This window comes from Schistocerca serialis, chromosome 3 (genome assembly GCF_023864345.2).
Source record: "Schistocerca serialis cubense isolate TAMUIC-IGC-003099 chromosome 3, iqSchSeri2.2, whole genome shotgun sequence".
Lineage (NCBI taxonomy): Eukaryota > Metazoa > Arthropoda > Insecta > Orthoptera > Acrididae > Schistocerca > Schistocerca serialis.
In genome coordinates this window covers 277,787,944-277,802,937 of record NC_064640.1, presented here as the reverse complement: position 1 = coordinate 277,802,937, position 14,994 = coordinate 277,787,944, and the positions used below count along the sequence as shown (strand labels likewise).

The 14,994-nt window shown below is 38.8% G+C and overlaps 1 protein-coding gene across 4 annotated transcripts in view; it reads right to left on the bottom strand.

The window, feature by feature from the left end:
- Positions 1-14,994, bottom strand: part of LOC126470063 (membrane-associated protein Hem) — a 183,178-nt gene that overhangs the window by 50,465 nt on the left and 117,719 nt on the right. For all 4 annotated transcript variants that reach the window (XM_050097565.1, XM_050097567.1, XM_050097566.1 and 1 more), the window contains exons 13-14: positions 12,314-12,433; positions 4,333-4,469 (exon numbers count right to left, since the gene is read on the bottom strand). In XM_050097565.1, the coding sequence (XP_049953522.1) occupies positions 4,333-4,469; positions 12,314-12,433 (257 nt within the window). The remainder of the gene's footprint in view (positions 1-4,332; positions 4,470-12,313; positions 12,434-14,994) is intronic.

The window sequence follows — 14,994 nt, the reverse complement described above, 5'->3', positions numbered from 1 at the left end:
AACAACTTGTACGAGAGACTACATCATACACAATATATGTTATTAAAGATCCTGAAATTGAATTTACTCAACAACTACATGCATGTTATGCCCTAAACCAAATAATTTTTAATGAGAAAGAAAGATATAATGTACTTTATAAACAGATCTCTTGTGTATGGGAAACAACCTGATCCTATTGATCCATTAACCATATAAGCTCATGACACTGTTAACAAAATTGTTGTGTTTGCAAATCTTGTTATTGACATCCGACCATAAGAAAACTCATATTATGCCTTAGCGAGTAAGGAAAATGACAAGCAAAATGCTGACATTCCACACAGCTACCAACTTCTGCCTTAGAATTGAATCAAACGCTTTTAGATTCTTCTATATGGTACTGAAACATCTTGAGTGAAGTACAAGCAACAGAATGTGAAAAGATAGCTCAAGGAAGAGAGGAACATTAGAGTTCAACATCCCATTAATAAGATCATTAGAAAAGGAGCACAGAATCTGATTGGAGAATGGAAGGGCAGGGAAATTGGTGATGTCCTTTACAAAAGAAAGGAAGGCACATCAGTGTTTAATGTCCTGTTGAAAACAAGGTCATAACTTTAGAAAAGATTTATCCCACCTGTAGTGCTGACATATTTAGGGAAAGCATGGAAAACCCTTATCACAATGACTGGCCAGATATTTTCCTGGCTGTCCTTGCACACAGGTCCTGTGTGCAAACCATTAAATGACTTTGCTTCATAAACATGAAGATAACCATTATCTGGTTAGTGCAAGCACACAAACTGTATAGTGCAAGCATTGAGTTGCAAATTGGCAAATAAACATGTTCTAGTTTTTCATGGTTATATAAACCGCTCAGTACCTGTATACATTGTGTGATTATCTCCACACATTCTATAGATAGTTTTCTTTAAATTTTGTATGGAAAGTTCTGATTGAGAATTACAAATTATTTAGGAATAAAGGAGACAACTAACCGAAAGGCAGAAGTGCCGCGTCATCGACAGGTACACAGACACAAGGTACAGAGCTTTGCCAGCTTTCGGAAAGAACTTCCTTTTATAACCTTGTAGGAGAAAAACACACACACACACACACACACACACACACTCACATGCACATGTCTGTCTCCATATATCGTGCTCAGTCAACTGCCAGCTCTTTCCTGTGCCAGGGTGAGTGTACTGGGGTGAGGTGGGCACCCCCGTACACTCACCGTGGACCAGGAAAGAGCTGGCAATCGACTGAGCACAATGTAGGGAGACAGGCATGTGCGTGTTTTCCTATAAGCTTGAAAAGGAAGTCCATTTCGAAAGCTATTGACAATGCAGCATTCTGCCTTTCAATAAGTCATCTCCTTTATTCCTAAGTAATTCTTTTTATTTATTTTTTTATTTTGTTATCCTGGTGGGCTAAATTAAATCTGTGCTCTCTTTAACTATATAGTGACCTTTGACTGTCACTGACCACAGCTTAATTAAGAGTCTGAATTTCAAACTCTGTGATCAAGCCCAATGGACCATATAATGCCAACTGGCTGCCACATCATTTTCTGCAAATGGTGTCATTGATATTGAGAAGCACATGGTCACATTATCTCAGCTGTTGACATCTTCCTGAGAACCGGAACCACAACTTTTCATTCAAACAGTTCCTCAATTGTCCTTTCCAGCCTTACCTAGTTCCCTCACCAAGGAGAAATTCCTGGCAGTACTAGAAATCGAACCTAGCTCCTCTGCATGGTTGTCACACATGCTGATTGCTTTGATACAGACACAGACAACCTATCCCCTGGCATGGCATAGCTAAACCCAGAAATCTGGATTATTAAAAACTTGACAGATTCCTTCTCATTAAATAGCTTCAGTTTAGTAATGAAAAAATTATTATCTACAACTTATAACTAGCCCTTTTTTTCTTTTTTTCACTGTCTGAGTTGGGTTCAAATTTTCAGTCTCCTACAATTCAAACTGTAATAAAAAAACATTAGGACCTCAAAACTATGAAAACACTTTTGGAAGAAACCAAGATGTCTTTATAAATCTGAAACTGTCAGGGACTATTAAGAAAGCATATTATAAATACACCAAGGCAACAAAACTCATGAGATACCTCCCAATATCATGTCCAATCTCCTTTTGCCCGGCATAATGCAACAGCTTTATGTGGCATGGACTCAACACAAGTTGTTGGAAGTCCCCTGCAAAAACACTGAGTCATGTTGCCTATAGCTGTTCATAGTTGCAAAAGTATTGCTGGTACAGGACTTTGCACATGAACTGACCTCTCAATTATGTCCGGTAAATGTTAGATGGGATTGATGTTAGGTGATCTGAGTGGCCAAATGATTCACTCGAACTGTCTAGAATGTTCTTCAAACTAATCACAAAGAACTGTGGCCTAGTGACATGACACATTGTCATCCACAAAAATCCTATCATTAAATGACTGCAGATGGTCTCCAAGTAGTCAAATACAACCATTTCCAGTCAATGATCAGTTCAGTTGGACCGGAGGACCCACTCTATTCCATGTAAACATAGCTCACATCACTATGGAGCCACCACCAGCTTGCACAGTGCCTTGTTGACAACCTGAGTCAATAGCTTTGTGGGGTCTGCACCACAACTGCATCCTGCCATCAGCTCTTACCAACTGAAATCGGGACTCATCTGGCCAGGCCATAATTTTCCAGTACTCTAGGGTTCACAAGCCCAGGAGAGGTGATGCAGGCGATATCATGCTGTTAGCAAAGGCACACTCATCAGTTGTCTGCTGCAACAGTCCACTAACAACAAATTTTGCTGGACTGTCCTAAAGGATACATTCATCATACATCACACATTGATCTCTGAGGTTATTTCACACAATACTGCTTGTCTGTTAGCACCAACAACTCTACGCAAATGCTGCTACCCTCCATCGTTACGCGAAGGCGGTCAGCCACTGCATTGTCTGTGGTGAGGTAATGCTTGAAATGTTGTATTCTCAGCACATTCTTGACACGCCAGATCTTGCAATATTAAATTACCTAAAAATTGCGAAATGGAATGTCCCATGCATCTAGCTCCGACTACCATACCGCTTTCAAAGACTGTCAATTCGAGTCACGTGACCATAATCATGTTGGAAAATTTTTCACTTGAATCACCTGAGTACAAATGACAGCTCCACCAATGCATAGCCCTTTTATACCTAGTGTACACGATACTACTGCCATCTGTATATGTGCGTATCACTATCGCATGACTTTTGTCACCTCAGTGTAAATACCCCAAGTTCACTGATGACTGACCTGTGTATGTATCATTTTAGGGTTGTAAACACTAACCTGTCTGCATATTAGCTTTGCAAGATGCCAGGAGCACTGAGTATGAAACAAATATTTTTCTGTTGTCATTTTTAAACATTTACATTTAGTTTGCTAGACCATTTGTCATTAGACTGAGTTTGGTCCATTCTTGTCTAGAGAAAACTTTCTACTGCTTACATTAGTTGGACATAAATGTGGTTTCCGTTTCTTTTAGCACTCAATTTTCATTTCATCCAATCTAGTTTACAGAAGACATTAAGATCTCATTTATTAAATTTTGTTGCAATATATTACAATCACCAATACAATATTTTTATAGCTGATGAAGTTTAATGGAAAATTATATCTTGTTTAAACTGTCAAAACATCATGAATAAATTACTCTACTGAGAATATGCAACTGTCCTTAGTGAGCCAATCTCAGTTCTCCGGTAAATCTCTTTTAGTTTAAACATATTTTTAAGTCAATATACTAGACTGTCTGTCAACAGAATTCCAAGCAATTACAGGACACATTTCTTCATATACTACGTTCGAGAAACTTTAACAAGTTACAAGTCTCATGTAATAAAAAAAAATTACAATTTTCAATAATACATATGAGGTAGCGATGGTTAATATTTCAGGTTTATTAAGTATTTCAATTAATGTTCTAAAAACTGGGATATTAGTAATAATGGAGTAAATAATGTAATATCACTTTACTGTGTTCAACTGAATTGGATCATGTTTCCAGTCAAAACACAAGCAGTTGTCCTTTCCAAATAGGTACTTTTTAAGTACTAGAAATGTGTGACATTCAAGACTATCGAATTCTGAATTTTGTATGTCATAAAACATAAACAGCACAAAAATACTGAGAAAGACTATTCACATTGAAGACATTTTTCACTGATTTAATTGACTAGGAGTGACCCATATTCTTAAAATTATATATGAAAATGAAACTACCAGCACGTTACTAACTGCCAGCAAAAAATACTTCCATCATATAAATGTGGGGAAAAAAACCTTACGTGGTGAGTTCTTCTCTGGTTTTTCGATAGCTTTCAACTCCAGGTTTGGCTATTTCTGGAGAACTCTTCTTATTCTTGTCTTTCTTTTTTCTGTTTACAACCTGTGATATTAAAATTGCACAGTGTTTTGGAAGTAGCTGAAAAATAAAACATAAACTTTGAGAATTTTAAAAAGTTAATAGGTTGTTTTAAATACACTAAGAAACAAATTTCTAAGCAAAAGTCTTGGGAGATCAGTTATCAAGTCTTTCACACTTCCTACAAGACAAAGCTGGAATTTGATATAGCTTTAGATTAAATCTAGTATTGTTGAGAGAAGTTGCATCATTTCATTTCTTCAAGTTCATCATGGACTGTTAGTGAATCATCTGTTGTAATCAATGTATCTGAGTCTTGTTCCAGTTTAATTAACTGTACTATTCTTGAGCTCACAGAACCTCCTTTTTACTAGTGAATGCTTTGGTTACTAATACTTTATTCCTAGACCTTTTTTATCACATTCACAACATATATAAACATATTTTTTTGCTTCTTTCTTGGTTAGTCCCCACATCTTCAAACAAAGTCAAACTGGACTCCAAACTCAAATCATTTTAAGAATTTGTGCACACAAGAGCATGATGAAGAAATTTTAATTGTTTTCTACACTGTCCAATCACATTAGTCAGACTACCTGTCAGAAGCCTGAATAACCACCTTTCACAGTGCGGACTCCTGCGAGACATGCAGAAAGAGAGTCAACGAGGTTCTGGAAGATACCAACAGAAACACTGTGGCCATCTGCCCTAAGTTTCCATGGCAAGAACAGCCTGATTGATGTGGTCCCACAGATTCTCTATTGTGTTTAAATCCAGGGAGTTCGGTGTCCAAAGGAGTACAGTAAACTCATCCTGGTGCTCTTTGAACCAGGCATGTACACTGCAAGCTGTGTGACACATTGCATTGTCCTGCTGGTAGATGCCATTGTGCCAGGGAAAAACAAAGTGCATGCAGGGGTAAACATAGGCCCCAATGATAGATGCTTACTTATATTGAACCACTGTGCTTTCCAGAATGATGACATCACCCATGGAAGGCCACAAAAACATTCCCCACACCATAACATAATCAGGGTCTTTGCTTTCAGGTGTTTCACATTGCACACACGAAAGGCCATCTCTCCAATGGAGAATAAAATGTGATTCATCTGAAAAGGACACATGTCAGCACTCAGTGAATGCCTAGTTGCAGTATCGGTGTGCAAATTCCACACTTAATTGCTGATGAACAGCAGTCTGCATAGGCATATGAAACAGACACCTGCTGCAGAGGCCCATACATAGCAACAACTGAACAGTCATTGAAAAGACATTTTTGGTAGCTTCCTGGTTCATCTGGGGTGAGTTTCTCAACAGCTACATGTCTACTTGCCAGTAAACATTACCACAGCCGTTGTTCACTCCTATCATCTATGGCCCATGGGGCACCACAGTTACCTCAGTGCTGGTTTTGGATAGTACCTTTTTGCCATGCATGGTATACTTTAACCACAGTGGTACACAAACAGTTTACAAATTTAGGTGTTTCAGAAATACTTCCACATTTGGACCAAAAGCCAATGATCGTCCCCGTTTGGATGTCAGATAAAAGGCTCTGTTCCTGCATTATGGTACTGACTGTACTGTTTTTCCACAACGTGCTTTATACACCCTCCAGTGCTAGTGCTGTCATCTGCCATTTGTGAGTGGCTACTGCACACAAGCATCAAACAAACGTGGTGGTCACATTAATGTGAATGGACCAAGTATATATATCTGATCCACTGTTCACTGTTGCATTTACTGCTAAATTATTTACATTCTGCCAGAAATCTCAATATTTTCTTTCTTTAATGTTGCTCTCAATTAACAAACCTACAGTAACGAAAATCAGATACACAGTAAATAATTTCCACACATTAATTATAGTCAAAACAATGGTTTATTACAGCTGAAAAATACAAAACAACTGAACTGTTAACTGAATGAACAGGATAGTGTTGACAGAATTTGATCAAGTACTGTTACACACAAATGAAGACAAATTTCATTAAAAATGAAAGGAGAAAGTTGCAGACATGACATTTGACAAAATACCAGGGGCACAGAGGATGATAGATTAAAGGCCAAAATACTAAATGTCTTTTTCCAAAGCTGTTTCACAGAGGAAGACTGCACTGTAGTTCCTTCTCTAGATTGTCGCACAGATGACAAAATGGTAGATATTGAAATAGATGACAGAGGGATAGAAAAACAATTAAAATCGCTCAAAAGAGGAAAGGCCGCTGGACCTGATGGGATATCAGTTCAATTTTACACAGAGTACAGAAAGGAACTTGCCCCCCTTTTTGCAGCGGTGTACCGTAGGTCTCTAGAAGAGTGTAGCATTCCAAAGGATTGGAAAAGGGCACAAGTCATCCCCATTTTCAAGAAGGGATGTTGAACAGATGTGTAGAACTATAGACCTATATCTCCAACATCGATCAGTCGTAGAATTTTGGAACACGTATTATGTTCGAGTATAACTACTTTTCTGGAGACTAGAAATCTACTCTGTAGGAATCAGCATGGGTTTCGAAAAAGATGATCATGTGAAACCTAGCTCGCGCTATTCGTCCACGAGACTCAGAGGGCCATAGACACGGGTTCCCCAGTAGATGCCATGTTTCTTGACTTCCGCAAGGCGTTCGATACAGTTCCCCACAGTTGTTTAATGAACAAAGTAAGAGTATATGGACTATCAGACCACTTGTGTGATTGGATTGAAGAGTTCCTAGATAACAGAACGCACTATGGAGAGAAGTCTCCTGAAGTAAGAGTGATTTCAGGTGTGCCACAGGGGAGTGTCATAGGACCGTTGCTATCACAATATATATAAATGACCTTGTGGATAACATCGGATGTTCACTGAGGCTATTTGTGGATGATACTGTAGTATATCGAGAGGTTGTAACAATGGAAAATTGTGCTGAAATGCAGGAGGATCTGCAATGAATTGACGCATGGTGCAGGGAATGGCAATTGAATCTCAATGTAGATAAGTGAAATGTGCTGCGAATACATAGAAAGAAAGATCCTTTATCATTTAGCTAGAATATAGCAGGTCAGCAACTGGAAGCAGTTAATTCCATAAATTATCTGGGAGTAGGCATTAGGAGTGATTTAAAATGGAATGACCATATAAAATTAATCGTCTGTAAAGCAGATGCCAGACTGAGATTCACTGGAAGAATCCTAAGGAAAACAAAGGAAGTAGGTTACAGTAGACTTGTTCGCCCACTGCTTCAATACTGCTCATCGGTGTGGGATCCGTAGCAGATAGGGTTGATAGAAAAGATAGAGAAGATCCAACGGAGAGCAGCGCACTTCGTTACAGGACCACTTAGTAATCGCAAAAGCATTACGGAGATGATAATCGCAAAAGCATTACGGAGATGATAGATAAACTCCAGTGGAAGTCTCTGCAAGAGAGACGCTCAGTAACTCGGTACAGACTTTTGTTGAAGTTTCGAGAACATACCTTCACCGAGGAGTGAAGAAGTATATTGCTCCTTCCTACGTATATCTCATGCAGAGACCATGAGGATAAAATAAGAGAGATTAGAGCCCACACAGAGGCATACCGACAATCTTTCTTTCCACAACCAATACAAGACTGGAATAGAAGGGAGAACCGATATAGGTACTCAAGGAACCCTCCGCCACTTGCGGAGTATAGATGTAGATGTAGATTTATAATCTCAAAAAAAAGATTGTAACTTCAACTTGTCTTGCTCTGAACACAAAATGCTTATAACTAACAACATTATCTGTTAGTATTTAAAGGCCCAGTGTTGAAGACATATTAAAAAGTAAAAGTGGAACTGGCACTCTGAGGGTATTGTACAAACTTAATTATGTATATAGATGATAGTAATGACAATAGTAATAACAGTAATAATTAATAATAATAATAATAATAATTGTGTGTAGCTCAGGGGCCTGGTCCAAGTCTTTCTATCAAATACCACTTTGGCAACTTGTGAGTCCCTAACATACCCTAATTATTCAACCGGGGAAAGTGGATCTACAGTTTAACATGGAATCTGAACCTGATTCAAACCAGCAACCACTCAGTTTCCAGGCATGCCCTTTACCACTCGACCACCAGGCCAGATATTTATATATGTAGTTGATCTTTAGGTAGGGACAGGAAAATTTCACAAAAAAAATAATGCAAAAAATAATACAAAATTAGCAGTTTTCAGTGAAATAACACAAAATCAATGATTTTTATGAGATATTGCAAAATTTGACATTTTACTGTATAAAAATGTAATAGATCTGCAGGCAGTCGTTTACTAATACCCATAACTGGCAGTTACTGAATGTTAAAATCACGGTTTAACTTCTAATCATGTCTGAGGTTTATGTATTATCTTAAAACAACACTTCATTTCTGCAATACGTAGAACAAGCTTTGATGTCATGATGAAAGTAGCCCTGAATTTGCTGGAAAAAAAAATAAATAAATAAAATAAAAAATAAACTGGCTAATAACAATGATTTTGAAAAAAAACATGGAATTTGGCAAAAAACACAGAATTGGGTAAAAACAAACAAGATAAAATTTAGGGAAAAAAAGCCACACTTAAGTTGGAAAAAACACTGACGTTGGAAAAAAAAACACTGACTTTGGCAAAAAACCACAGAATCTGGTGAAAAAACAATATCTAATTTAGAAATAACAAATACTGAATTTGGTAAAAAGCACCAAATTTGATAAAAAAAACACCACCACATATGGTAAATAAGTGCCAAATTTCGTAAAAAAGGAACACCAAATTTGGTAAAACAACATTTTTAAAAAGGTAACACCGAACCTGGCAAGAAAAAATATCAGCAAATGTGGGGGAAAAACCGAATCTGCAAAAAATAAACAAACACTGAATTTAGCCTTAAAATAAAACAATTCTTTTCCTATCCCTATCTATAGGTTTTGATAGTGATTCTATACGTATAGAAATGAGTGACTTATGTGCCTGTATATTTTGATTGCATTGACTTAGAACCTTACAGTTTTTGCACCACCAAGGGACAAGAGACCATATGTGACATAAATGTCAACCTGATACCACTTGCCATTCCTGAGAAACAAGTGTCTTACCAGTCAGACAGATAGACAAACAGACAACTATGTGATCCTTTAGGGGTTCCAGTTTTACCTATTGAGGTATGGAACTGTAACATTTACTAATAATGTCGGCGGAAGTTGGATCTTTGTTGCTTTCTGCAGTGCTATAGAACTGGGTCCCATTACTGCCATACATCGAGAGTGTAGACAACATTTGGGTTCTCATTTTGGTACCTTGATCAATGTCCTCAACTGTATAGGATGTCTTCAAAGATTTTACAATAATCTTCCAAGTATAATTAATTACCATCCTTATACATGAATTTCAGAAGAGTACAAAATGCAGGAAAAGATGTCCTTTCAAACTATCTGGGTGCAGTGTCAACAACAAATCACTTTTAACTGTGACACAGTTATTCATTTCACAATACTACTCAACCACAGTTCACATCATTATGATATTGGAATAGATAAAGAGTTTGAAGAAGTTGAGAAAAAGAATGCCAGGATTCACAATGTTTCAGTCTGACCAAAACAGTATTACAAAAATGCGATAATTTTTCCCATGTAGCTACACACCATATTAAATGGTCTACAACAAGTAATATTTTTCTTGGTGGCTAGTTGAATATAAATGTAAATGTAGATGTATTACAATCTAGAGAGCTCCTATAGTAATAGTATAATACAATGTTTTCTGTTTGCATTATAGGTGCAGATAAAAATGCCTGATATAAGCAACTTTCAAGAGATTATGTTAAAGTATACCCTTTGTCTAGTACCTTCCGCCACGGAAGTCAAACACGCGGCACAACAAATGGATGTGGTCAGCCCATAGAGGGCTCCGCCTCCGCGGCAGCTATTCCGCACAGCGAGGGCGCCACCGCTAAGCCACGTGCAGACAGCGGCCAATAGTCGTTCCCTCCGGTTTCGAATATAGGGACCCGCTTTGCCCTAGTCCAGCCAGTCTGGTACTCGCTCTGGATTTCGTTTCTATCTCGGCGGTACTGCGTTCTGGTCATTGCTCGTTGTTGACATTTGCCTGGCTCTGGTTCCGAGTGGATTTACGTTTGGTGTTGTGGTTTCCACAAGCCTCCGTTGTTTATCTCTTCCTCGTTGTGTCGCTCATAGTCGGTCGTGGTCGGTTGTTGTCAGTTGTCGTTGGTCTGTCATCCGACTCGTCCTGTGTTTACCCGGTGGTGCATGCTCCACCGCCGGTGGCTTCCACAAGGCGTTCCCGCTTTTGGTTGTGGTTACTACACTTTGTCCTTTAAGTTCTTGTAATATGGATCCAATGAGCAATTTCTAAGCAGCTGGATTACATTGTAGTGTGTGTGTGTGTGTGTGTGTGTGTGTGTGTGTGTGTGTGTGGGGCGGCGGGGTGTGCACATGCACGGCAGAGAGAGAGAGAGAGAGAGAGAGAGAGAGAGAGAGAGAGAGAGAGAGAGAGAGAAAAATTCAGTACTCTTACTCTGTAGGCAAATGACATTTCTTCCTATATAAAGGGAGATTCAAGACAAAGTCATTTGAGATGGAGCACAAGTTCAGATTCAGGACAGATGTAAAGAAAATCAGCTAGCCTACACCATTTCAAAACAAAGTCATGGCATTCTCCTGATGTGATTTAGGGAAATTACAGAAGACTTGCATCAGGATGGGCTGACAGCAATTTGAATCACAGTCCTCCTGGATGTAAGTCCAGTGTCTTAGCACTGCAGCCACACACTAGGTTTCTCACCATATATTACTCGCTAGTTTCATCAGTGAGATATTACAGACACCTAACAGTGTGTCGTACTCACTCTTGCACAGATCATGGTGGAAAGATGTTGCAATATGAATTCCACAAGACACCTGATGAGTTAGGGAGCTATCTTGATCCATGACCACTCAACCAAAGAGATTGGTCAAAGCTGGGTCCAGCACACGCACATCTCAGTTTACGCCAACCAATAGGATTCTGACGCAACTGGGTAGTGATCAGAGTATGTGCTACCTCACTGAAGGTTCAGGTCACTTACAGGGTGTTGTACACGATAACAAAGATGCACATGATTGACAGTCGTATCGGGCCTCCTATTTTACACTATGTAAATACATTAATGATCTGCCTCAATGGTGCCTTGCTTGCAAGCAGAATGCATGTCGTTCTCCTCACAGTCACACTGTCATTGGCGTGTATAAATTTATATAACGATTCACCACTCTAGATGACTGTTTTCCACGTTTCAGGGATCCAATGGATTGGCTGTGCCCATATTCATCTCTGTGAACTGTAATGAGTAGTGGTACAGACACGATGGAGAGATAGTTTCTGAACAGCAAAGCAAAGAGGATATTCTAGATGGCATGGATGCTCACTGACTGCTATTCACTGCAGTGGTGGCAGCTTTGTTGCATCATGATCCATCTACACACTCTTACAAATGGCAGTTGTATCAAACACAGAAATTGTTTTTAACTAAGTTGCTACATAAAGTAATAACAGAAACAGAAACCTTTTGATAAATTTTTACTTCTGCAGTTACAATCTCACCTAAATAAATTTGTTAATAAACCTATGGGACCTAATCTGTACACAGTATCCAGTCCACCAGACTAATTGCACATATACAATGCTGAATAATGAACAGGACATGAGCTAAGACACTATAATAGCCAAAATAAATTTCCAAAACAAGTAACTTTTTTCTGATGAAAATTCCTAACACCAAAAGAGTGTGTGATATACGAAGCTAGCAAAGAAAATGTATTAAGTTTTTGTTATGTAATATACAGATATTTCATAATGCTACCTCTAATGAAAAGCACTAAACTACAAGTTTCAAGAAGAAAATATCTCAAAATTTACCTTATCACTCATTATACACTGTTCATCACATATTGTTGTTATTATATTCTTTGCTTCTTTTGCCATTTCTTCCAAGAATAAATTTACAACTGACAAACTTCTCTCTCTGATGTGATGACGCTGAAACAAAAGAAAAATTTAAAATATCACTCCTTCTTATCAAGACAGTTCAAAGTGAAAAATGACGCTAACAATTATTTCTGAGTAACTCAATATTTTAACTCCCATATCTATTAACTGCCAAACAAGAACAAATTTAACAAAACTGAACAAAGTAAAACTCAGTTAGTTATCACTTGGAGACAAACACTACAGCGAACTCTTTTTATTTCACTGATGGATTTCTTATCATTTTTAAAGACTTTTGAAGTTTCCCACCTCAAGCGTTTCTGACAAGCATTCACATTATTTCATCTTGCATAACTGGCCAATATTGGCTTTACAGTTCATTTTCAAGCACAGAAAATGTCAACATATTCTACAATTATCTGATTATAAAATGGTGGATATAGCTGACCAGTAAGTGAGTACATAACCTGCAAGTATTAGAGTAAAAACCATTAAGCTTATTGCATGCAGTAATAGTCATCTTCATGACTAATGTCATGTTACTATATGTGCTCACTTTCATTGTTGAACATCAACTGTTAATTCTGATACTTGCATGTTATGTGCTCACTTTCTGACTGGCTGTATCCTCCATTTTATAATCGGATAATTGTACAATACATTGAAACCTACGAAGTTTGGAAATGGCCTGTAAGGCCAAAATTTGCAAATCTTGCAAGATGTAATAAAGTGAATACTTGTCAAAAAATAGCTGAGGTGGGAAACTTCAAAATGTCTTTTAACAAACATACGGCTGAGGTGCCCCACATGAAGAAATTGGTCTTATCAGTTAATTTACAGAGCAATGTTTTATTCACTTTCTTAAATGTCATAACAATCAGTTTTCAAACTGCTTTTGATGGACAACCTGTCAATATCACAACCACTAGTTCTATTTGTCGCCACCAAAAACAAAGATACCAATATGTACTGACAAGAAGATTGATGAAGTGCTTGGTGAGGACAAAAGAAATTGGAATCAATAAGTAAATCAGCATTGGTATTATATGAAAAATTGCTCAATATGGTATACTACCTAAAGTAAATTGCTGCTTATAAAAACAGTAACACCCAGAAATGCCAGTCATGAGAATACAACTAATTATTCAAATTAGTCACGACGCAAATGAACTTTTATTTCCAGCAACAGACATGAATATTACGTAGTACTCTGAGAATATTGGTAGCGAATGAAACGTCCACATACAAAAACAGAAGTAAGATTTTGCTTGGGAGCAATTGTTTGCCCTCTCTTAGTACAGGAACTTCATAGTCATTTGTATCAAATGCTACACAAATTTTAGGGTGGAAACTGGTTGTGGTACATGGTAAATCACTCTCAGAAAAGCATGTTTCACACATAGTCAATCTGTGACATACAGGGTGAACATAGATCCACAGAAGGAGCAGTATATTTTCTTTATAAGACAACTCTTAAGGAGAAAAGAGAGAGGGGGAGGAAGAGAAAAGGAGCATGAGAGAGAACGAGAGAGAGAGAGAGAGAGAGAGAGAGAGAGAGAGAGAGAGAGAGAGAGAGAGGAGGGAAGGAAGGTGGGTTGGAAATTGTCTGGTTAAAATACATCACAGGATACTGTTGCAGTGTAAGAGTCTGTTTCATTGGCACAATGTATTTAATGTATCGCTGAACAGTAACCAAACTGCTAATGTGCGCGTGCACCCACCCACCTGCCAACCCACAAATGCACGCACACATGCCTGGGCCCCTACATAGTGCCAGCTGGGCACACAGTGCCCAGATTGCAGTTCAGCAGATGGATGGCTGTGTTACGTCAGATGGGATGCGTAGAGGGAGACAGAGGTGGGAGGTACGAAGAGGTACACTACAGCGAACTCTTTTTATTTCACTGATGGATTTCTTATCATCTTATCTAGTGGCTTTGTGGAAGGCAGCCAATTTGCTGCCTATAAATGCATGAAGGAGGGATGGCAGGTTAACAGGCCAGGGATTTGATGCACAGGTATTGGAGTAAGTGGGGAGTGGACATGTGAATTGGGAAAGGGTGATAGGACAGAAGTAGGGGAAGTGTTAGGTGGAAGGTCTGGATGTGTTGCAAGGATAACTCCTATCTGCATAGTTCAGAAAAGCTAGCGGTGTATTGAAGGATACTGATGGCCTGGGTTGTGAAGCAGCCACTGAAATGGAGCATATGGAATTCAGTTGCACGTGTGCCACAGGGTGGTCAGCTTTATTCTCGGCCACAGTTCCATGGTGGCCATTCATTCTGGTGCACAACTGGTTCGTTGTGATCCTGACATAAAGAGCTGTGAAGTGACTGCAACACATTTGATATTTCACATGACTGCTTTCACTGGGTTGGGTTGTTTTGGGGAAGGAGACCAGACAGCGAGGTCATCGGTCTCATCGGATTAGGGAAGGACGGGGAAGGAAGTCGGCCGCGCCCTTTGAAAGGAACCATCCCGGCATTTGCCTGGAGCAATTTAGGGAAATCACGGAAAACCTAAATTAGGATGGCCAGACGCGGGATTGAACCGTCGTCCTCCCGAATGCGAGTCGAGTGTTTAACCACTGCGCCACCTCGCTCGGTTGCTTT